At 41.1% G+C, this 25435-nt stretch overlaps 2 protein-coding genes across 2 annotated transcripts in view; both read left to right on the top strand.

The window, feature by feature from the left end:
- grid2 (glutamate receptor, ionotropic, delta 2) overlaps window positions 1–13269 on the top strand; it is a 487335-nt gene extending 474066 nt beyond the window's left edge. The window contains exon 16 of the mRNA XM_031760306.2: window positions 10052–13269. Coding sequence (XP_031616166.1) covers window positions 10052–10516 — 465 coding nt within the window. The 3' untranslated portion in view covers window positions 10517–13269. The remainder of the gene's footprint in view (window positions 1–10051) is intronic.
- A 124-nt stretch (window positions 13270–13393) lies between these two features.
- Window positions 13394–18685, top strand: atoh1a (atonal bHLH transcription factor 1a). The gene is made up of 2 exons (XM_031760321.2): window positions 13394–16663; window positions 16942–18685. Exons 1-2 carry the CDS (start codon window positions 16390–16392, stop codon window positions 17790–17792), a joined length of 1125 nt encoding a protein of 374 aa, XP_031616181.1. The 5' UTR covers window positions 13394–16389; the 3' UTR covers window positions 17793–18685.
- The last annotated feature ends 6750 nt before the right edge of the window (window positions 18686–25435 follow it).

Genomic DNA, 25435 nt, shown 5'->3' with positions numbered 1-25435 from the left:
CTGTCGTCATTACTCTTTTTATACTCTTTCAGAATTAGAGAATATTTGCCCTATAATGGATTTAGTTTCCTACAGCTGCTGTCCTGTGAAATCTCACCTCATTTTTAATTCTTAATTAATGGTCTTTTGATCGCATTAGCTAAATAAAAGTGGCACAAATGCATCAGTGTCAACAGGATGATCAACCACTTATTTTTAAGTTAATATTTTGTGAGAGAAAAAAAGAGGACATTGGCACTGTTAAAAGTAGAATACAGAAACAGCCAGAGGGCCTGTTGGAAAGCTGCAGACCAAAGAGCACTGACTCACAGTATTAAACATGGATATTTATACCAGCGTACTAAACAGTGGCAACACTCCACCTTGTAAATTAGCAGCAGCACCCTGTGAAATATCCAATCAGGCTGTGTGCGGTTGATCACCTCAGCAGGAATATCATTTGAGGCAATCAGAATGACTCTGGTAACATCTTCTTCTGGTAGGAACCCTGCGGTATGTGTGACATGGTAGCTTTGTTTGCTCCCTCATTAATAAAACTGGTGATATCTTCAAAGAAAAGCCCAAGTGGTAGCATTTTACTTTTGTTGCCACATTTGGTGGCATCCAACAACTTGCCCTGACACAGACTCATCAGGCCCATCTGGTTTGAAGACATGATAGCCATTGCTGCAACCACTGTGATGATTTATCCACGAACTCAGTTTGCCAGAACAGAAGGAGAAATTGTTAATAAGTATATATATATATATATATATATATATATATGCAAAACATGCCATTAATGAACTGAAAGAAATGTAATTATGTGTGAAATAATATTTTCACTTTTGCTGAAAAGTTTATTATTTATGCATCTGCAGCAAATTAGAGTGAGACATGAAGCAGCACAGATTAATTTTTAGCTGAAAATGTTTTTCCCATCAGGTAAATTACTTCAGCTTCAAACAGCTGCTTTTTTTTTTCCTTTCTGAGGAGGCTGTCTAATGAAGACAGGTTAAGGTTAACCTGTATGTAATGGTTTAAAAAAACTCATGCTAAATTGATTCTTAACCAGAACATCATAAAAACACCTTACTGGCAGTCAGATGAGAGGTATTTTGAAATGTCTAACACTGCAGGCGAAAGCGCATCAAATCCGATTTTTTTGACCCTATGCGACCCATATCCGATCACGGTATGACAGTGTGAACAGCACAAATCCGATATTTTCAAATCCGATCTGGGTCACTTTCGTATGTGGTACTGAATCCGATACATATCTGATGTTTTAGAAAGCGACTGCTGTTTGAACGGTCATGTCGCATTAAATCCGTCTTTTACGTCACTGACACAAGACAGACGCCAATTATCAGCGCCGGAGAAGACATCGCGAACGCTTCCTGGCCATCCAGTGTAGATGTCAGTGAAACTGTTGGGAAGACAACGTGAACATTTTATTTGTACTGTATAATCTGCAGATTCTGACAGAAATCTGCAACTATCCTTTGAAGCACCGCTCCTCTCTAAAACAGCAATAAGGATAATTATTAGGTTATTTACATTATTATGTAAATAACAAAATAACTTAAAGCAAAAATTTGGAAACGTAAAGTCCGAAGTCAAACAATATTGTTTGCTCTGGGTCTAAACAGAGCGCGTTGTGTGTGACATCTTCTTTTGCGCATGCGGGCCGCTTTGAGCGTTCACACTAGAGCGCGTTTGCTGTCGCATTTTATTTGTAGTGTGAACAAGCAGACAAAAAAATCGGATTTGATCAAAAAATCGGAATTGAGCATTAAGACCTGCAGTGTGAACGTAACCATAATGTGTTACTGATGTTTGGGCTGCAGAAAAAAAAATGTATTCGGCTACTGATTTGTTATCTGCGTGACTCTGAAGACCAGAAACAAGTAAAAGAAGCCTGTCCCCTGTCCTTAATCACTGGTGTCACGCTAATTTAAAGTTCCGCTAAGAATAATTTGGAGAAAATGACAAATAGAAGGGGAGTGGAAATTGTGACTGTACAGTCAGGATGATTTAGAGACTGTTCAGGTTACTTTTCATGATAAAACACCAATAACACTACTCATCTGGAAAGTCAATTAGTGGAAAGTTTCAGCTTGAAAACTCTATAAATCATTAAGTGATTAAATGGGAGAACACTGATATGTCATCAGAAAATTACTGCATCGCTACAATATCTAAATTCTCTCTAGTTATGGTAATTTAGTAACTTAAATGGTGATGTCCTGTGACATGAAGGGCAGAATTACACTAGAGGAGAGCAGAGGGGTGTTTTGTTACTTGAACAATGGGCTCCATTAGCTAATGTGCACAAGACTGTTTGGCACAAAACCTGAAAGTCGGACTTATAGCACCTTTGTTTACTTCACTCCAATATACCACCTGCAAGACTTGGAGCGGCTCAACGGGAACAAATGTTTAGTTGTGTTTATTACACGTCCTTCAGGCTCCTTGTCCACTTATCAATATAATTGCACAGTTTCATTTGGTCTCAGTGTTGATTCTTTCCTCTTTAAAGACCTAATCAATTTAAGCTTGATTTGCTAATGTTATGAAGGGATTTGTGCTCTTTTCTGAATATGTATGAGCGAGCTATAAGGTTATATGGGAAATTTTCCATGCATCTGGTATAATGTGTCATTAAGCTGACTACAAGCTGCGGTGAGAATAGAGCAACATGTTGACTGCAGTCCTCTCTGCTTGACTGTTATTTAGTTTCTTCTATACTGAGGCTGTAATTTCATTTTCTACCATCTAATTGCTTTGGTAAATCAAGTTAAATGTATTAGATGTTTACCCAGCATGCTAGCACCCATGTAGAGATCATTCTAGATGTAAGTGAGGCAGAGATGGTATATTTCTTAGTTGAGTTCCTGCCTAAGCATTGTAGCTAATAAGAAAAAAAACAGTTATTAATTGTAAGCTCTTCTTCCCTGACATGCGTCGCATGGCAACATATGCAACATTGGCATCTTGACTAACTGCCAATGTTTCATTGTTTATTATCAGTCAGCTTTTTTCTCTCTCTCTTTTTTTACATTTTTTTTTTTAATACGCACTCACACACAGTGTACCCCCTACCTCTAATTCCCGGCTCAGTTAGCAGCTTTAATCTGTCATTCAGACCAGTAGTCATGTCTACCACTGAGCAGACACAAAGACACCAAACCTTGAGTTGACCCAAAGTCATGTTAAGCCCAGTGTGGCTCAGCTGAAACACAAACAAACACACCCACCCACCCCCAACCCCCCTGCTATCTTCATTAACCACTAAGAGCAGCCAGTGGAATCAGCCCCAGATTGAACACGGGAGTGGAATCGCATCAATGATAACAGGAAGGACAGCAGGGATTTAAACCATAGTAGCGTTTGATTCTCTTTATAGAGAATCGAGGTTTTACATATCAAGGACTCAGGTAGTCACAGAGAACTCACTATTATTATCAATTTAGTTGAATGCATGTCATGGGTGGCAGCTGGATCTGGTGATCTTACATTTAACATGTTAAGACACTTTGCCTGTAATATGGATGTTATATAACCACAATGCATATACGTCAGTGAGAATCAATAGTTATGTAGATGAGGGAGTGAGATATTATTTGAGTGTGAATCAAAACAAAGCCCTCATGAAGCAGAGGAAACAAACAGATGGGATATCAAAGTTAAGACCGGACTAATAGAGCATCATTAAAATAGTCCATTCACCGGCTCCGTGTTGAAATGAAGTTGGCTCAGTCGGCCGTGATTGTTTTTGATGGCTGACCCCTGACATTCATCCTTCACCCTGTCACAGCATTGACCTATTGATTGCAGTTGTATAGCTCAAGGTTTGCCCAGAGCAACCGCTGAACATAAAGGAGTCAGTATGCTTCAAATGCAATGCCTGCCGGATCATCGAACAGCATCTGAAAACTTCGACACCTACACGTTTCCCATTCGCAGCCTCTCTGAAACCAACAATCTAACAAGCGTGGTCAGCTCGCTCAATGATAGATGAGGGGGAAATGTAGGCAGGATGTGAACTTGTCTTTCAAGCTCTCTATTTTCATTCTGCGCGCAGCTTCTACCATCACTTTTCACCAAACATGAAATTCATTGAGGAGTTACTGGCCCTACCTGTGAACTACGTGCATCCATATATGACTATCAGATAATCATATTTCACCGCAGCTTTGAACATTAGAGCTTTCATAGTCAAACACGAAGAAAAATGTATATTTGTCTATAAAGGTAAGTTTAAAATGGAATTCGCCTCGTTGGACATTTTTATTTGGCCGAAATGGTATTTCTGTCTTGCAAAAACTGTGCAAATGCCACACTCTGATCTCAAATCACCATCTGTGCAGAGTGTTTTCAAACGGGCAGCCAGCTGCAAAGACAGTTGCTGAGAACAGAACAGGAGAGTGTCAAGCTGGGACCACTGCAGCATGTCCTGACTCAGTGGAGGAAGGAAGACAAATTTAAGTCAACTTCAAAGCAGCTAATTAGATAAATTGCATATGTTGCAATTTATCGACTTGGGAAATCTCTGCATCTGCATGCAATTTGGCCTTAGTCATGGCCAGTGGAGTAAGCCTAGTGCGTTCAAAGTCAGCTTCCAAAAGTTAAATTAATAAAGTGAATCGAGCCATAAAGCTTGTAATTAACTCCACGCTTTACTTTATAACAGTTTAAATAAAGAACTTGATGGCCTCTGTTTTACTGTCAGAGTGAATGTTGAAACCACTTGAAACCATTACAACGGGTCAAGAGCATGTGGCTCTTTGTTCATTTTTGAAAGCTTCGCATAAAGTAGGAAAAGCCTGGTGACCCACTCTTTATGCGTAGGCACAGAAAAATTGGCTAAGTAAGATGCACTGGCAGCTGAAAGATACATTGGGAGTGCAGACTTGGCATGAGGACTCTTTCCACTGCCCTACTCCAACACAGTTAGTTACTCTGTCCAGTAAGGCATACAATTTATAGACTATCTTCATAGAGAATTCACTTTGATATCTGCCACCCGGTGGTTTGAATGGTTTCCTCTACAAGTGAAGAAAGATAAAACATGACTGAGAAACACTGTAAGTGCAAATATGTCACTGGGGTGATCAGATAAGTCGCTCATCACACAGATGTTTGTCAAAGGAGACAAACATCTCCAGATTCTGTACTAAAAGGTGCACTTATACATGTAATCATGTCTGATTAAAGAACATCAAAGACAAATCCAGATTTGTCGCCCATGATCCATGAACATGGCCTCCTTTACACCTAAATACACCTTTTGAGTTCACCCTCATGCCTGCATGCATACACGTCATTGCTGCCTCGGTTTTAGCTCACCTCTTCCATCATGTCAGGCTTGCCTCAAAGTGACGAATGCTCAAACTTTGCGTAAGATATGCCATGTCATAAAAACCCATTAAATTCAAGGTATACAATTTGTACGTCCATTCACCAGCAGCAATGAAGAATCGGGTTGTTTTGCTCTTAGCGGGCCACATGAGCATCCTATGATGAATGCAAACCACTCATAAAAAGTAATCACTTGCACAAATCATGACTACATTCATCCATCAAACATTTGGCCAACGCAGCGCCTTCACTTGCCACATACCTACAGCCATACAAGCTTTCTGCATACCTGACAATCAGCAATTCACTGTTCAAACACTAATACAACTAATCTGTGTTTGTGTCTCTGTGTTTCTTATGAATATTAAAACATGCATAATCACATATTGTACATGTCTTTACATGCCCTCACATTCATACTATACGCTGTATTCTGTGTTGACTGTGAGCTGTCGGTGTTTGTATTCATGCTGCTCTTGTGTTCTGTGTTGTGGAATGGCTGACATTGTTATCTATGAGCCTGCTTCTGTGCATAGAGTTTGCTTAAGATTTTTTTTGTTTGTTTTTTTTAAATCAGGCTTATACACTCACAAATACACAAAGACACACTTCCACAGGCCTGACTCGTGTGAGTAACCAATGATATTAATTTCATCCTGAGCACATTTAAAAAGGATATTATGTACGGAAAATAAAGGGGAGCTTGTATGACTGTGTATTAACAGTCTCCCTGCAAGTCCTTCCTGCAGTTTTGGGGGTTTTTTTATAGTCATTCACTCTTCTCAAATGAGTTATGACTGCAGTTCATGTTCTTGAATTTATTTTCATTCTTAAGGCACAGGCATGATTTCAACAAGGGCTTTTTTTGTAAACCAGTTGTCTTCCTCTCTGTATTACTACATTTTCTCTCTGCTCAGAAGCATCTGAGTTCATTATGTGCTAATGGTCACAAGGGTGGTTAAAATTGATCAAGGTACCCTTAACGTTACTTTAGAAGTTGCTCTTGATGCTTTTTTTTGACAAGCTCTTTCTAGATGAGTGTCTGAAGCCCATTTCATTCATAACAGGGCGGCTGTACTGCTTTACCCCTTTTTGCCTGTATACACACACACATATATATATGTTCAACCAGAGGTTTGTATGAAAGAGTTCTGTCATTGGACTCAATCTTCAAAACTTCAAATCTGAGAGGAACAACAGAAATCACAGTCACTGTCAGAACTCTTCCATAATGGTAACATCTGTGGTTTTGACTGTGTAGATTTAGCATGAGAGGAGCTGGCACTTCCTTGTGTATCAGGTTCTTTGATGCACACAAAGCAGGTTACTTCTTATCTCTCTCTTTTTTATTTTTTCTTGGTGGTTTGGATGGGAATTGCCACTCTTCTTGTTCTACCTCTACACAATGATCTGTGTCACTGTGGCTCAAAGCTCTCATATTGCCTTTTTGCTTTGTTTTTGTAGATAAGTACTCTGTGTTGAGGGGTGTAGCGGGCGAGGGGGAGAAAGAGAGAGAGGGAGAGAGCAATACAAAATGGCATTTAAACATCTCCCCTTTCCAGGTATATAACGACTGTGTGAATGTCTCTCTGAGGACAAAACACAGAGCGACCTGCTTAACTGTGTGTGCTGACTGACTGCCATGTCTTTCTTCTCACTCACCCCCCACCCATCTGTCTTTCCAATTTCCTTCTCTCTCTCCTCCACTTTACCATCCTCCCATCTGCCTGATCTTGTCTGTCACTCATCCCCTTCTCCGTCTCTGCCCGTCTTCCGTTCGTCTGCCTGTGCGTCAATTTGGCTTCTTCCTTGGCGGGGTTCTTGTTTTAATCTTCTCACTCAACTTGCATGAACACAAACACACATACATGCGTATGATTCACTCCACCGCTCTCTTTCTGTCTCTCTTCTCTCAAACCTACACACGTACATGCTTGCACATCACACACTGACACCAGACACAGGCAGATGGCCCATCTGCCAGGCAAGCTGCCGATCCGTGTTCTCACAACCCCAGCGAGCACCCCCTTGCCCTGGGCGGTCAGACCCAGAACCAGACCCCCAACACTGCCAACACCACTGCCCCTACAGCCACCCATTACCAGCCCCCAGCATGCTGTGACATTCCCTGCGCCCTGATTGTGCAGCACTCTTTCGAACCCACAAACCCCTCCGAGCTCACCCCCAAAATGAGAATGACAACCTTCACCACCTCACCTCCAACCCCAAGGTTATATATACAATAGAAGATTTAAGTATATATATATATATATACATATATAATTGGTTATTAATGCTTGTAGCCAGATGTGTTTTTGAAATGTCAATTAATATGAATGATTATTTATTAAGAGAAATAATGAAAATCAGGAAGCATGGTGCAAATGCTGGATGCAGAAGTACCTCTTTTTAAAGAAAAAAAAAGTTTTGTCATCTGGCATGGTGCCAGCTGAACATGTGTGCAATCATACTTTTATACCACATGAGGGTGCTGTCGCTCTATTTTGAGGCAAATTAAGCACCATCTTTCACCAGACAGTTAAAGATAAACGTGTATGTCAGGTCAGCAAAGTGTTTATTTTTAAGTCACAGAGATTTTTGCTACTTTTATATCCCAAATGAAGCCACAAAATATTCTCTATCTAAACCAAGCATTGTTCTTAGAATATGGTAATGTTATAGTAGACTTTGTGATGCTGGGAAATGTTACACTCTTCACAGTATTACGTAATCTTGTAGTCAGATCCGGCTCTGGGATCTTCCTAAAAAAAGAGAAAAGAAACCTTCCATTTTTCCTTGCTTCAGTCCCTTTTGTTCACCTAGTTACCCATTAGTCTCCTTTCACAGACAGCAGGCTGACCATTTGTGATTCACTCTTCTCTTTCAACTCCCCTTCATTTCTTTCTGTACCAACACTGCCCCGTTGATGTCCCCTAACTCAAACTTTTAGTGTTTGTATGATAGTTTCACGACAGACGTTAGCGCCCCCTCGTCCTCTCCTTCCTCCCACTGTCCCTCCTTTAGATGGGGCATCACTCCTGGTCCCCTCGTCCCGTGAACTACATACAGTAGGGCCAGAGCCCCCTCCAGAATCCCCCAGACCCAAAGGACACGGTCAGTAAAACTCTCTATCCCCCCTACCCATATTAATGTGACTCCTGTCATCACAAAAACCCTGTATGATACCTAAATAATACTACCCTGGGATTTAAAACACCAAAAATGAGACATCCAAGTTATGTGATTCTCCGCACCTCACCTACCTCTGAGACAGAAAACCTTACCTCATCCCACCATCTAAAAACCTACAGAAGCACACTGGCACGTTTGTGGACAATGAACAACGTAAAAGTTGTGGAAACTTCTCCAGCACTGTCTTCTGCTCACCTGAGCCCTCTCTCGTCTATGTGCTCACCTCATTCATTGCAAACTGAACTCCCCTGCACTACTATCCACCCTACCCTATGCAGTAAAAGCATGAAACACCTCTCACTGAGTGTTACCATTTTTTAGACTATGTGGATAAGTTATTATATAAGTAAATGTGAATATAGTCATATTTCTTTATGTTTCATTTAACTGATACTGTAAGTTAAGTTAAAGCTTAAGTTAATGTATTTGCTGTGTTTCAAGTGGAATTGTTAAGATTGTTAATTGTTAGACATTTTTTGATTTAAGTTAATGATGCAATCCTAAAAAAGAAGAACTTCAGCAATAAATTATGGCCCGGTACCGAATTCACGAGATGTTAATCTCAATGTGAATTTTCCTTAGCAAAGTGGCCATAATGAAACAGGTAAAATACATAAGACAAAGTCAGGTACTGTCCAACATTTGAACTGTCTTGCATAGAATAAGTTGTATTTGAAGATTAAGTAGATAATGTATGGTAATGCTTGCTTGATAATTGACCTAACACCCTGGAATCACAGAGCACACAGCATGACTGCAGTGTGTTTCCTGCTGGTATTCCAGATTATCTGCACTCCCTTACAGACCTTGTACAAGTGTGTGTATGTTTCTCTCTTCCAATATCCTGACCACAGCTCAGAGTGTGCTTCTCTATCTTTCCCTTCCATCCTTCCCCTCCTCTCTTCTTGCTCTCCCCGCTTCCTGCCAAATCCATGTTTCCCTGTGACCATCAAAACATTTTTGTGCTGAACTATTGCAAATACAACGACTTGAAATCGTGTGTCATGTTTGCTTGTTGTCCCGCCCTCATCATTTCACCATCTGCTTTGTCTAACACCTTTCTCTTGCTTTCACTATTATTTTTAATAACCATTTATACTGGTTGGATGGATGACATCCCTATTGCTGAATACAAATACACCCCATACTATGTCCTCTCTGCACATACTCTTGTTTCCTTTGTTGTTCTCTTCCTCTCTTCCTTACTCCTGTATTTGCACTACCCTCACTCCTTTCCTTTACTCCCTTTACCTCCTTCTCTTCCTTTATCCAACTTTCCTCAATTTATCCCTCCCATTTGCATTCCTCTTATCTTGTCCTTCTCCATATCTCCTTATCGCCATCTCCCATTCTTAAACATTGTCCCTGGATCTTTCTTCTATCCCATCCCTTCTCGGCTTTCCTTTCAAACGTCTTCTTTCCATTTTCCCCCACTTCCCATTAACATTTTCCCCTCTTTCCATTTACCATCACCTCTTCTCCGTTCTACTCCTTCCCTGCCCCTCCCCACCTACAGGACGATAAGGAGATCGACCTGGAGCACCTACACCGCCGGGTTAACAGCTTGTGCACCGAGGACGAAAGCCCCCACAAGCAGTTCTCCACCTCTTCCGTCGATTTAACACCCCTTGACATGGATGCGCTACCTGCTGCCCGCCAGGCGCTTGAGCAGATCAGCGATTTCCGCAACACCCACATCACCACCACCACCTTCATCCCTGAGCAGATCCAGACCCTAAGCCGTAGCCTGTCTGCCAAAGCCGCCGCTGGATTTTCTGCTGGTTTCGGTAGCGGTGGCAGTGGCGGGGGTGGCCTCCAGGACCACCGGACTGGTGGGGTGGGCCCTTTCAGGCAGAGGGCCCCCAATGGTGGCTTCTTCCGCAGCCCCATTAAAACAATGTCCTCCATTCCCTACCAGCCCACAGGTCCAGGACCCAACTTTGGCTATGGCAATGATCCAGACAGGGGCACCTCCATATGAGGAGTTGCTAAAGGTTGTTTCGGGAAGAAAAGTTATATGCAGGAGGAGGCGAGGTGGTTCTAGTCAGTCATAGGTGGTAGAACAGATATGATGCGGCTAAGTTCGAAAGTCAGAAGGTGGAGATCTGTGTACATAGGAATCTTTCTGTTTTCAGTTTCAGCTGGGGTGTTTCCAGGGGTGTCTATTTTATACATGGGGAAGTCAAAGGAGGTGGAAGTCTGTTGGGGTGTTCCTCATTTGTGCAAACCATGGTGGTGAGGTGCAAGAGGGGAAAGGGTGCGGGAGGGGGCTTGACTCTTTGCTTTATTGTTGTTGTTCTTGTGATTGGGGGATTATTTTGGAGATGTGTGTGAAAGGGAATCTTTTTTTTTTTAAATTGTTTCAGTTTTATGACATGGGATCTGCCTCATGTTACGGGATCTGATGAAACAACCTGACTCCTATTACTATCTAAACTCCCATCTCGGAGGGTTTAGTTTATACTAGTTCCAGGAAATCCTCCTATATTCTTGTTAGCTCCAGGGCTGTCATTTGTGGATGACTGGTGATCTCTTTAGCCATGAAACAACTTCAAGGGGGCTTCTACTGCTAAGCAATTATGGGGCTGATATTTTGTGAACGTATATAAAACACATATACTTTTGTCTGTGCCCCTCGGAATACATAAAGTCCACAGCCCGTGTAGTGTTTTGAAAAGGCCCCAACTCAGTGAATATTGGAAGATTCCACTTCGCCAGTTTTACTCTGCCTTTTCACGCTGTTTTCTCTTCTCTGGTGGCGTTTCACCAATACCTGGGGCTCTAAATGTGTAATCATCTCCAAGATGGTGTCCACACTGTGGCCTGACTAAAGCTAAGGCTGAACACATAGCGACACCTTCCTGGTACATCGATCTGGAAACTGTTGAAATGCCATGACAGTGCAACAGTATGACACTGTAGAAATTGCCAGTTTGGTGCATCAATCTTAAACTACTTCTGCCATTTTTTTTTTTTTGGGTGCATCAGCTTGAAACTGTTTTCACCATTCTGATGCACATTAAACTCTTTGTCAATCCCACTGCACTGTACCAGTGCCCACAGACCTGTAAGTGATTGTATGTAGATCTGACCTTTTCTTTTCTCACCTGTACTGTGCTATCTGCTTTTCAAGTCAAGGTGAGATCCTCTAATCTGACTCTAAGAGGTATAGTAAAAAGCAGCTTAAAAAAAACTTTAAAAAAAACATAAAAGACAAGCTGAAAGACTTCAAAAAGCTTATGCTTATTATATGTCTTTTATTGAATTTTGTTTTTGGAAAAAAATAGATTTTAATGCGTGGAATGTGTTTTGGTCAGGAAGTACAAGAAAAAAATTAACATTGTTCTAAGCTGTCTATGTTTTTTTTATTTTTCAGCAAACTTTGAAAAACTGCTAAATGAGTGCTGTAGTCTCTGGTTTTGCATCATTAAGTCATTCAGACATTTGATTTTTGTTTTTTCTTTGTTTTGCTTACTTTTAGTGCTACCATGGCTCGGGTGTTTAAAAAAGATAAAATGTCACTCTGTAATGTCATCAAGTTCATGAATCACTTCTTATCAGGTTCAAGTGGTGAAATGGAGTTTTATTTTGTGTTGAGGAGAAGCCATTGCAACAGCATCTTCAGTGCAGGCCTTACATGACAACTAGTTCGCTGTAACCTCCCAGCTTCCAGTTAAACCCAATATATCAGTGTACTGGGACTGTTTAAGAAGAACAGATCAGTGGTTGTGCTGCAGGTGATGGGAAAGTTGTGAAGATCCAAAGGCCATCACAACTCAATGGCTGCCTTTTGCGAGACGAGTCCAAAATGCGGTTCTGTTTCATACTTTTCATGTTAAGGGTACTGTTTATATAACTTTTTGTTTGTGTGTCTGTTTGTTTGTTTGTTTTTTTAAGTGCCAATTAATTAAAATGAGACCATTAAGGTGCATTTTGGGGTGGGGAATGGTACACTGAGAGCATTAAAGGAATATTTTATGGGTCGTGGGATGGGGGTGGGCGGGGTTGGTAAAACGGAACCAAACCTTTTTCACTAACGCTGTATTAATAATTGATAACGATAGTTGTTTAGAACAAGTTTTCAGTTTGTTATCTTAAAGAACTAAAACTGCAAAATGTTGTGTGTAGAGAATTCAGTCAAGCCACAGTGTTTTGAAGCAAGCGTTCTTAGGCATTCTTTTCTTATATTAGGCTACAGTATGGCTATCGAATGACAAATAGGACACAGACATTTAAAAAATTTTATTTAGTATAAACGAAAGAGACATTATGAAAATGTATATTTTACATGTCAATGCTATTTTTGTTTAACAAAAAGAAAAGAGTATATCACGTTGGGCTTTGGTGTTGAGTTTGAGCAGTCACATTGCTGCATTTGGCTTTTCCCTTGTCTTGCCCATGGTAAACATGAACACACGAACCGTTTGCTTTTCTCATGTCATCCTGAGTTCATTTTATTATTTGCTAGCTAAATAACAAAAAGTGGCAAGTTCACTAAAAAGAAAGCATGCACAAACTTGCTGTTTTGCTATCTGTTAACATTTTTAATTTCATACATAGAACTACAGGATTTACTTGATAATTTTCAAAAATTTATGATGTACAGTATTTAATATAGGCCTATTTTGTTGTATGTGTTGCATATTATTCAAAAACCGAACAAACTGGGGCCTCTGTTACAAGTGGCAAAGCTTTCTGTGTATAATTTGTCTAATAAACAGGTTTTCTACAGTGGGATGGTATTTGTTGTCTTTGCTAATGTAGACAACCATCAAAGGAAATTACACACTTCAAAATTCAACATGAAAAAATACAACATTTTGTGAATAATAAGTTAAAGAAGAGGATATTTATCATTCCTTACATTAAACAGCTGTGCTCAAACTTATTTTGGCATGTTCCCCTTGTCCCATGAATTTCATCAATTCTTTACAATATAAAAACAACCAGATGAACTCTTTGTGATGTAAACATGAGCACAGTAACATCACCAAATTATTGTTTATTTCTGAAGAAAAAAGTATTTCTACATAGTGTCACTTTTTGTTTTTCTTTTTTTTAACCTGCTTGGCTGTGTCCCACCTGCAGTGGCTCTAAACCCCACCACAGACTGAGAAACACTGCACTAAACATATCACTTCCTGGTTCCCAACACACGGGAAAACTCTTCACATATTTTTTTTTAAAAGGAAGCATCTAAAGATTTAATGTCACAGCTTTCACCGTTTTCATGTATTTTACGGCAGCGTTGGTCCAGATACTGGATACCAGAATCATGATACAAATGTTTTGTGAGTTTATTTCATGTGTGGAATATGTGTGAAGTTCAAGCCTGAGCTAAGCTTTTGTGTCTTTCCCATATAGGCTATCACTTCAAAGGCCCGTATACTGCTGTTAACAGCTGGATAGAGATCCTGCTGAGGATGACTGCTGTCAAGTTCACTGGAGCATTACACTGCAATAGCCTTTGTGAACCAGATAGTGGCACTACATAGCTCCCACAAGTGTCTCTCTGAACTTACTGTTAGCACTCAGTGATGAGTTGAATGGTTGTCAGGCATTCCCAGAGCTAATTAGAATTAATGGAAGACAGTGATGGACACAGCTGAGCCACAGCAAATTTGAACTAAAGGTCTGAGATCACTGTAAGCAACTTAATGTAGACTTAACCACTCACATTTCACCCTTTTGAAGAGGAAGCTTATAGACTCTAAAACAACTATGGATTCTTTTTTATGGCATAAAATATAACTTGTAATAGATCTCTATATATTTAATGAGAAGCCTCGAGAAAATAATATAGACATGCCCAAAGGTTTGTTATATGATTTTACTAAAGATTAAGTCTATACTGGTTTATCAGATATTCTGAAGGGAGTCTAGTTGAAATGCTGTTAATTTCGAGTTTTATTGACACTGCTCATACGCTGTAGGTAAAATGGATGAGTTCCAGTGAGTTCCAATTAAAACATCAAGTATTTCCTATTTAAGTAAAATTAAAAATTCCATGATCTTTATTTATCGGGAACAAGAAGCTTCCCCTCCGTTGTTTCCTATTTTAAAGTTACAAATTTAAAAGATTACTTCATCCGAAGCAATTCCAGATCTATGCCAGTTTAGCTGATTTCAGAAAGTCCGCAGATACGTTTTGAAATCCCTGTCCAGCTCCCCTCACCCCAGTCTCGTGCCCGTCGCGCCCCTGTCTCCAGGGAGATGGGAATGAGAAGGGGCAGCACGCAGACTCCTCTCGCGCACTGGAATGGGAGCCCGCCACTCTCCCTCGAGGAGCCCCCCAGGCGTGACCAATGGAACATAGAGTCTCCATTGTGGCTGCGACACTTTAATAATCGCCAGCTACAATATCCAACCTGTCGGTAGCTTCAGGAGCCCGGCACAGCCCGTTAGATGGGGGGGCTCGTAGGTGGGAAGAGGGGGCAAACGCTCGGCGCCAGACCTCTAGCCCGCAAGACGTCCCCATGATGAATACATGAATAAAAAATGGAAAAGACTGATGTCGGATTATCTCTGAAATTATGGGGTTCCTTCCCACAATTCCTTGCTATATATTGTGTGGTGGATATCTCGCGGATTAGGAATGAAAACGCAAAAAAAAAATTTCTTTATTTTTTTTCATTATGTGATAAGTTTATTTCATTTGAATTTGGTTTGATTTTTTTTAGTATTACCACGATACTTTGGCAACTACATTCGGGTTTGCATCTCTTGATCTTTGTGTCCCATACACCGATCTTCTGCATATCCTTCTAATCCTTCTAATTCACTGCGCTGAGCCCATTTCCCATCAGCAATCATCCTCTTGCTCTTTTGCCGGGTGCCTAAAGTTTACATCTCAGTGAGCACGGCTCCTTTGATCATCAGACTGAACGTGGTTCAATTTGCTTCCCGTTGATTTTTCTAACTGTAGCTTTAAAAGCCGTATTTCCTTTTTCTTAAGGTCGCCTATCTTATAGAAGGCATGGTGAAGTTTGGCAATAGCGTCGGTGTGTGTGTGCGCGAGAGAGAGCCCTTCAACCGCGCGCCACTTCTGTCAGTACGGAAACAGTGTTGAGACCCCTACTCATGTTTCCGTTCCCTGTGAAGCCCTTTTTTACCGACAGGGCGGTACCGAGAGCTGGATCAAAAGGTTTTAGAGCCGCTACAAAAGAAAAATGGAAACTGGAGATGATCTTAGAATGAATGAATTGACAATGAGCGCGCGAGCCCCAGGAACCGCTACATTCTTTTTTTTTTTTGGTCACGCTTCATCTACCCACAGGCTTTTCTTCCTCAACTTTGTTCATTTCTGCTACTGGTGAAATCCAGCAGTTTGGTTTTGGCTGAGGCGTTAAATGAATTAACCGAGTCACCGCTTCCACAGCCGTGGGTAGCAAATTAACCACTTGAACCTTGCCATTCGCCTCTTTAACCCTCTCCCTACTCTCCATCATTCCTGAGATGGAACACGGGCTCAGAAGCAGGTAGGTGTTCTTGTCCCGTCCACGCTCCTCACCTAAAAACCGTCATCACTTGCACGTGCGTCCTGTGGGAGGTTCCCCTTACCTCCCTTGTGTTAAACACCCCCTTAAATTGTAACGTTATCATAAACAGTCCAGCGTCGGGGGGTCATAATCGCCTCTCTCGGGCTTTACCGAGACTTCTCATTGGACGTCAACACGCGACCGACGCGAGGAGGGGGGCTTCCAGGCGCGTGCCGCTTTTTAAACCGACGCCGCGCCTTGAGACACCAGAGAAGGAGTCTCGCACGCGACACTCACATTCACTCGGTGAGACAATATAGCTGTGCGTGCCTCCGATAACTTTTTTTCTCCACAGTGTTTTTCTTGGGAGGGAATCATGGATGGCCTAACTGTGGAGGGCTGGAGCAAAGGCGCACGTGAGGTGCCGGCCATGCACTCGCGGCAGCAGAGTTGTGGGAGCCCCAGAGAGGTGGAGAGGGGAGGGAAGCAACAGTTCGAGGAGTCCCGCTACGAACCTGGGCTGACGCTCGTGGACAGCGATAGCGACCCACGCGCCTGGCTGGCTCCCGCTTCTGGCACCTGTGCGGCACACGCCACTTCACCCGACTACCTGCGGCACTCGCCATGTCCGAGTACCGGCTCCTACCACGGTGAGGAACAGCACCAGTGCGTGCAACCTTTGCTCAGCTTTCCCGTTAATTATCTAAAAACCGGCACATGCAACAGGCAGCAGGGGCTATTGGTGGTAACTTAAGTAATTTATCAAGCTCTGGAAGTTGAATATAAACAGAAGGAGCGCTGCTTTTATTTAAAGTATAATGTTTTTTGCGCAGTTGGAAAGCTGTAATGAGTTTATTGTCTAAAATAATACTGATACGCTTTTTTTTTCACAACCCAGAGTGTAGCTTAATTTCTTTTCATTTTTCAGAGAGTGGCTCCCCGGGGTCCTCAGGCCATCCCAGCCCACCGAGCTACAGAAAACCCGCCAAGAGCCTCACGTCTTCTTCTCTCAAAGTCAGGGAGTTGTGTCGCCTTAAAGGCACTCTCACCGGGCCCGAAGAGGAGGCCTCCGTGAGACAGAGAGCCCCCTCCCACAAGCCTGTCAACGGGATCCAAAGGCAAAGGAGAGTGGCTGCCAACGCGCGCGAGAGAAGGCGAATGCACGGGCTCAACCATGCGTTTGATGAGCTGCGCAGCGTCATCCCAGCGTTTGACAACGACAAGAAGCTCTCGAAGTATGAAACTCTGCAGATGGCGCAGATTTACATCAACGCCCTCGCCGAGCTTCTCCAAGGTCCGGTGTCCTCCTCCTCCTCCTCCTCTTCCTCCAGCAGCAGCAGTAATAACGACATCTCCAACAACACCAGCTCGCCAAAGTGTGACATTATGCTCTCATCCACCGCTGGTTATGACGGAATGAAGGACAGGGCCTCTCAGTCTCCCTCAACCTGCAGAGCAGCGGACCCTGCGCCCGTTTCAGGTAGCAGCTTACCTGTGCACATCAGCGGGGTGCCCTTCTGTTCCTCCTTCGACGAAAGTTCGTTTTCCACTAGAGTTGAAGAAACAATGTGTTCCCCGTCTCCTTCGTCATCTGCTCGGGCGGGCTGTTCGCAGTTCGCAAATGGGAGGAAAGCGTCTCCCCGGAGCGACGGAGAGTTTTCCCCGCACTCCCACTTCAGTGACTCGGATGAAATAGCGATGGAGCTTCATTCGAGTGAAGAAGACGATCTTTCAGAACTGAAGCTGCCCTCACACCATCACCGCACAATTTCCTTCTAAATTCCCACATAAAGACACACAGTATAGCGAAGTTTCTCTATAGCCTACAGTGAAGTAATGTCCATAAAACGTGTCAATCATAGCGGTAGTCCTGCGTTGACGAAATGCGTTTTTAAGAGAAATTCTTGCTTTTTGCAAATAAAAGAAAAATAAGTTTAATGTTTAATTTAACTTGTTGCATCGTTTAAAGATCTTTTTTTAAAAAAAAAAAAAAAAATGTGAGTAAGGCCTAATTCGATTCTGCCAATAAATATCTATCCTATAATTTTTCAGTCTCCATGGAGACGTGGTTGGAAGACCCCTCTGCCATGTCGCGCGCAGCACTGCCACGGGTATTTCCCACGTCACTCCAACCAAAATGCTGTCTTCCACAAAAAATCACAAGTTTATGGATAATTGCTTATATTTGATAATGTAAAGAGATTTTTGTAGCTATGAAATGAGTTTCGTTGTGATTTATGTTTTGTTTTGTTTTTTTGTAAAAATTAATTTTGTTTTGCAACTTTAAAAGTTCATGATGTGCACTTTAAACTATAAGAGCCAGAGGCTTTGTTTGTTGTTTGTTTGTTTTCACACCATAAATATAAAAATAGAGGTTTGCTTTGTTTGCTAGTGTAGTGCTGCCAACTCCATACAAATAGCCTATTTAATGTAGCCATCATTGCTGCCTTCTTTTGTATTTTCTTTTTTTTATCTTCACATCAGCTTGTGTGTCTTTTTTCTTTGGTTGAAAACTGTTGTTGTTCTTGTATGTAATGTATTTATTGCTCATAGCCCATGTTTCATGTGATTTGCTTTTTTTAGTTAAATTTGCCCCAGGAAAAAAGCAATCATTCGCCATTCTTAGTTATGTTAATTTGATTTTGGAAATAATAAAAAAAAGCAAACGAAAATGTCATGTCTCTGTTTCTGTGACCCTTGAGACTCTCTATAACCGCAATAACCTTTGATGATGATGATAATAATAATAATAATAATAATAATAATAATAATAATAATAATAATAATAATTTCTTTTTTTCTATGGATAAATTCCAAGTAAAATAGCACCAAAACGTTTCATTGCCTAATTTTTGCATATAATGCATAAACCTTAACAAATTTTGAGTCGATAAAATAACGTTAACGTCAGTGTTGGTTCCATAGGTTTTATGAGTTAGGCAAATACAAACGGCCAAGAAGTTTGATTTTATCCCAAAAGTTATAGGAGAAAAAAAAAACAGAAATTTAAACACGCATTTATGTTTAATTAAAGACGCTTTTAATACTTGAGCTTCTCTTATGTAATGTGACGTAAACACGCGCTCGTAGGCCATATGTTGCAGGTGCACGCGCCCCCCCGGCCTGTTGCACCGTGTGCTCCAAACTACAAGTTGCAGTGTTCGACTTCTTCAACACAGAAAAGTTCGCATTAATTAATTTCAGTCTGTTGCTTCCTTGAAACAAACTTTTTTTTTCTTTTTCCTGAACTCTTGCCATGCTGTCCATTTGGTGAATACCGGATTTGTTAATGGGTAATGTGCATTAATTTCAGGCTATTGTTGGCAGGCTCGTGGGCCGAGGTGTTGGATGGCCTCACTGAAGCACGCTCTGTCAGCTGGTGAGCGCTCACGGGTCCCCACCGTGTCCCCGAGGACCTGACTCGAGAGGGAACACACTTTTCTCCATTAAAGAAAGGCCTGCACACACACGAGCGCGCGCGCACACACGCACCCACTGACACACGTGTACACCTCTTCGCCTCCGCTTCTTTCTTTCTCTTTATTTCCCTCCGTCAACTTAGACAAACACGCACGTGGAACGCACGCACCGAGCTCGCGCGGGCTCTGGCAACCTGGGCTGCTGCGTGACTCACGCTCAAATTAGTCGTCCCCTCCACCCCCGCCCCCTCTTTCTTCAGGCTATTTACTACAATGCTTTAAAACCCTGGCGGATAAAGGTGCCTGCTACAGGAGAGAGGAGCAAAATAGGCACTTTCGAAATTATTCATGATGGTGAGCAACCTGTTTGCTACCTGTCACTGCTCTGTCTCCCACCCACTGTTATGAGCCAATCACAATCTGCGCCCCTGCGCTCGCCCCTCGAAGGCAGGGAATAAAGGGGAATATAATAAGGAATCCGTGCTAAATTATTAAAAGAATTTATGCAGCTAGAGCTGTATCCGAGTATGATCGGACAGCAATTTGAGCCGAGTTCGTTTTGCGGTGAAGCGAGCTCAAGTTTCGTAAACAATTTTATTTTTTCAGATGGATACAGAAGAGCCAGAACAGTAACACTGATCATCTGTGTAACCACCAACCCCACGCAGAGATGTTTGAGCCAGAACAGTAACACTGATCATCTGTGTAACCACCAACCCCACGCAGAGATGTTTAAGACGTAACCGACTAGAATGAGGCCACAACAAGTATTCAAATTCTGGTCTAGGATCGGGTTCGAAGAATCACTGACACTTCTCGTTATTCAACTCGATGTTAACAGCTGTCTGAATCAGATAAAAACAAATAAATAAGTAAACAAATGAAACGAGATTAGCTGTAAAACGATATCCACGCATTGTGAACAACAAAGAATGTGGCGCCCGACGCTTCATGGTTAAGCGAAGATGTTTGTTTTTATTTCTAAAGCATTCATGTTTGATGGGCTATGCAAATACTCAGGCTTAACTGGGAAACCCACAACCGCTGAGCTTTCCGAGGAGTTTCTATAATATAACAGGATATTGGATTTAAATTGATGGTTTACCGCAGAAACCACAGGATTCGACTTCTAATAATGCAATGCCTTTATTTTATCTTATTTTTGCAGGGTAGAGTAATTTGCTGACTTCTTTCTTAATATAAAACGACACTATTCGGCTACATTAGGGTTAAATTTTCTATAAGCAAACACAAACATATACAAAGTTGCAAGGTAAAAAAAAAAACACATTAAAAAAAGCATATCTGTAACAGGTGGGATGCTGGTAGGCAGGTGGAGGTCTCGCTGTTTCAGGCACATTAATTATTAATGCATGGACGTTATGAAAAAAAAAAACAGAGTGGTGGAGTTCGGAAGAATTGGGGCCCCTGACGCGTGTGGATACTGCTGCGAGTAAAAGGAGAAGCAAAAAGTAGAAAGAGAACAACAAACGCACATAGAGCTTAATTTGCTTGTGGCTAAAGATTGAACTCAGATGTAGGTTTTGCACATCTTCTTTACTGCTTTAACATATTTTTTACGTGTGCAGAGGCCAAAAGAACAAGAAACTTAAATGCATCATGCACAGTGCATAACACACTGAAAAAAAGGTGCAGTTTTGTGCAAACTGGTTAAATCAGCAAGGAGCACTGAAATAATTCTTTTTTTAATTCTATTTTTTCTGCATTAATAAGTTTAAAAGTTCCAGCAAAGTCCTGGGATGATAAACAGTCAATGCATCTGAGGCTTGTGTACCTTCGTGCTCATTTCTATAAATATATTCAGAAAATGTGCATTCCCCAACTTTCTTTTTAATGAAAAGAAAGGCACTTGCATTTTGTATGAGATATGGGGAGCCGAGTTGTGTGCTGTCCAAAAAGCCACTGGTCTCTCTGGGGACCCAGAACAAAAGGCAGAACTGGGCCATAGTTTCCATCTGCTGTCTCAGAGACAGAGAGAAAGAGAGGTAGAGAGAGGGCAGTGAGTGAGGACACCATGGGCAGATATAGAGACGGAACAATGAGTGAGTGTGTGTGTGTGTGTGTGTGTGTGTGTGTGTGTGTGTGTGTGTGTGTGTGTGTGTGTGTGTGTGTGTGTGTGTGTGGTGGGGGGGGACGAAAGAGAAGAAGAGCAGCAACAGGGAACAGGATGAGAGTAAGGGCAATCAAAAGTTGGAATAACTTAATTTCTATTCAGTTTAACCAACTGTAAAGGGCTTACACATCAATAACTAAACACCTATTTGATTTTTATTTGATCCTCATATTAGCCTAAAGAACCCACCTTTCATTACTTGCCTATTATAACGCGTTGCAATGTGACCTATAGTGACCAGCAAACACACAATGCAGCTGTGATGCAAGGAGCACCTGTTGCATTGCATGCTCCAACTCAGTGATGCTATTAATTGTTAATGAGTTTCATTGGAAATGTTGACACAGAATAACAAAGTTATCCTTTGTGTAATTTTACAGTGAAACTACTGGTAAAAACAGAACTTGTCACATACTGTAAATAAAACAAAGTGTACACTGGATTCAGTTGAGCACAGGTCTCAGTGTTTCTGACTGAGGAACAGCCAAAGAGTGGGAGGACAGCATTTATGTAATGCTTTGGGAAATATTACATTTTTTAATGGACTTACTTTGCATTTTCAGTGAGCTTATGTTAGTCAGTCTGTGTAAAATCACCTATTTTTATATTGTAGAAGTAGAATAGAATTTTAAAAAATGCAATTTAGTTAAATGAAAACTCATAGCAGGAAAGGAAAACTTGAACAATGGGCTCGTAATTTAATGGCAAGTATGAATTTCCCTTTGAGATCGATAAAGTTATTTTTTAGTTAATCTTGTTCTAAGTATTGTTTGATAAGATCAGAGCTGGCGCAAATGAGACATGAGTATGAACATGTGATCTGCTCACACAGGCAATGCTTCATTTTACACACACACCTGCACTTGTGTCTCTAAATATTTGTATCCACACTCCCAGACTCGCTGGCATTAAAAATGTAACAAATTTCAGAAAATTCTGCAAAATTAAAAATCCTCACAGTAACAAAATGGCATATATGTATAGGATATATATGGATTTCCTCCTAGAAAATAAAGCTATGAGTAAGCATAAAGAGATTTCTCAGTAGGGTTCAAGCAACAAAGTCAGGAGTTTGAGTTTAGATAATGTCCTATTTCTCTAAAAAAAAAAAAAAAAAAAAAAAAAATTTTTAAAAAGAGCCACAAAGCAGAAAATGCAAAAAAATGTGATTGTTACAGAAAAGAAAACACTACTAAGCACACTTCTCCTTTTATTTTGAAAGGGTCTAAGACCCCAGGGCTGTCCATCCTTGTAAAATAAAAAGGTGTTAAGCTATTTTGACAAAATACATCCTGTGGTTTTAGTGATTACATGCCGCCCATGCCTTAGAGCATTTCAGCCTGCACACGAACACACCAAAGCAGTCGCACTACGACAAGGAAGAAGATCATTTATCTCTGCGGTTCGCTCCATGAAAGACGTCCATGGGTGAAGCAGGGTCTCCCAGGGCTTTGTTCTGGGCAGGGTTCACCTCTTTGTGTCCACCACCTTCAAAGCAAATGTACATGAACACGAACATGAGGCTTCTTGGGTAACCAGCCCATTGAAGAACAGCACAATGGTGCTACCAATTATCCACAGTGCTCAATGCTCCTGTGGAATCAGTTACATGGCTTTGTGTGTGTTTTTGTGTGTGTATTTATGCCTGAGAGAAGGGGTGTGTATGTTATATTTGCATGTTTGACGATGTAAAGCTTTGATCTGTAAGTATGTATCTGGGTGCATCTGTGCACGCAGCATTACTCAGTGTGTGTCTTTATATGTAAGACAGTGTGTTTTTCCTGCATGGTCCTATGTGCTAAATCTTGTCAACTTTTTTTTTTCTTTGTTTTTTTGGGGGTGGGGGTGGGGGTTACTTTTTAAAATGAGAGATATATATTTAACATATTTTTTTTATTTACTTATATGACTTTTTTGGAATGACTTCCCTGAATTTTATTGACATAAAACTGCTGGTTATAGACCTCAGCAGTGCCTTGATTATTTCTATTTATAGTACCCGAATTGCAGTTCTTCTCCCCAATATGAAAACACCTTAACTGCAAATATTTTTACTCCTTTTCCCACAGCGTGATTTCCACCAGGGTTGGATTACAAAGGGTGTTCAGCCCGTCCTCTGTGGAGTCGGTCTGAATTTAGAGACCTCCACCAAGACTCTGCAAACATGAAAGGGAACCTCTCTAAGCTTCTGAAGTGATTTGGCTGCAGGTGCATTACTATCTTTTTCACACATTTAAACATGAGAGGTCTGCAAGGGCGTGAATGTAGAGAGCTAGCTTCAGCTCATTGGTGTGTAAGTGTGTGTGTGTCTGTGTGTATACAGCTTGATACACATCTAAGCTTCTTTAGTGTGACACCAACTCTTTAACTTGACACCAGTGATTTTTACCAGCTGTAACCTTTGCTGGCTATCTGCCAGATTCATGTGTACAATACAAACATGTGTGCATGCCATAACACAAGGTCATACATCACCTAGCATCATTTCACATGGCTCTATTTACTTTATTAAAAATGTGACCAAAGCTTGTTTTAGTATAATCTTCATCCCTGCATTAAAAGGCTTAATTAATTAAATATTGCTTAAAAAAGAAGCAGTGACTGCATCAGTCTGACCCTGATGATCTAACAGGCTACAACCATTGACTGTAGAAAACAGTCAGTGGTCTTTTCTACAGTCATTGGCAAGAACCAGCATCTGTGCAATGTCACATATAAGCCATACTGGGTTTTGGTTTCAAGAGCCCTGAACTGCAAAGGCTTAAAGTTATGTCCTGTTTAACAAGAAGAAAAAAGAAGAAGAAAGGTTTCAGCAAAAAAAAAAAACAACCTAAATTAGAATAAGAGGAAGTAAAGAAGAGTGTGAGGGGAAGAATAAATATGGACATTCATCTAAAACGCATGTGGCTGTGCCTGACAATGAAAATTATTTTATTCATTCAGATCAAAATTCAAGGGTAGAAGATTTTCATAATTGGATAAAAAACGTTTAGTCATGTATTCCCATTACTCCACACGTCTTTTTGATATAAAAAGATCTGCTCCCTCCTCCACACGACTTTTAAGTAAAACTATAAAAATATAAGGTAATGCAAGCAGAACACTTTGTGACCAGAATGATGCAGGGTCAGCCGGGTTGCACTGTCAGTGTAGCTCAACCACATAGTAGACTGAATGTACCTGCAGCTCTAAGTTTACAAACATGCACTTTGGCAATGCAAATATTGGTGATCTCTTGAAGCTTGTTGTTATTTTACTTCTCGGTTTTGCAGGAAATGCACAAATACAGGTTGGGAAGTGATTAGTGTTTCACCATTAAGTTGACAGAGGTCACACAGAGTCAGATGTTAGCTTATGTAAAAGTAAAAGCTGAGATAACAGATAATTACCATGGTCAGCAACAATACTCATGTAGAATGTGATATTTAAACAATTCTCAGTTGGTACTATGAGCCCTCTTCCTCTTGTACCTGCTCGGGGTCAGTTTGACTCAACTCGACTTGGTTTTTAGGGTTTTCTAATAAGTGGTAGTAAAGTACCTGGTACCAGGTACTTTTTCAGTACCTACTCAGCCGAGGGTTCCAAGGTGATGCGAAAATGTGACATTAAGAGACTGCACGCAGCTGATTGCCTAGTCAGTGGTGTTGCTGAATCATTTTAAAGCGTCTCATTCACAAAAATAAAAACTGCCTTTTTTGAAGCCTGGTAATGAGGGCAGTGGTTGCACAAAAAAACAACACGGTGATGCTGCAGCAGTATATTAATGACTAACCTCATATGTCACCAAAGTACTTGCTCATAGGGGGTCATATGTTTGTTGGGTTTTTCTCTGTATGTATTATTGTTGTAGGGTCTACCTTACAATATAA

Source organism: Oreochromis aureus, linkage group 12 (genome assembly GCF_013358895.1).
Source record: "Oreochromis aureus strain Israel breed Guangdong linkage group 12, ZZ_aureus, whole genome shotgun sequence".
In the NCBI taxonomy this organism is placed as follows: domain Eukaryota; kingdom Metazoa; phylum Chordata; class Actinopteri; order Cichliformes; family Cichlidae; genus Oreochromis; species Oreochromis aureus.
Note: the sequence above shows the minus strand (reverse complement) of the source record. Positions and strands in the feature narration are given on the sequence as shown.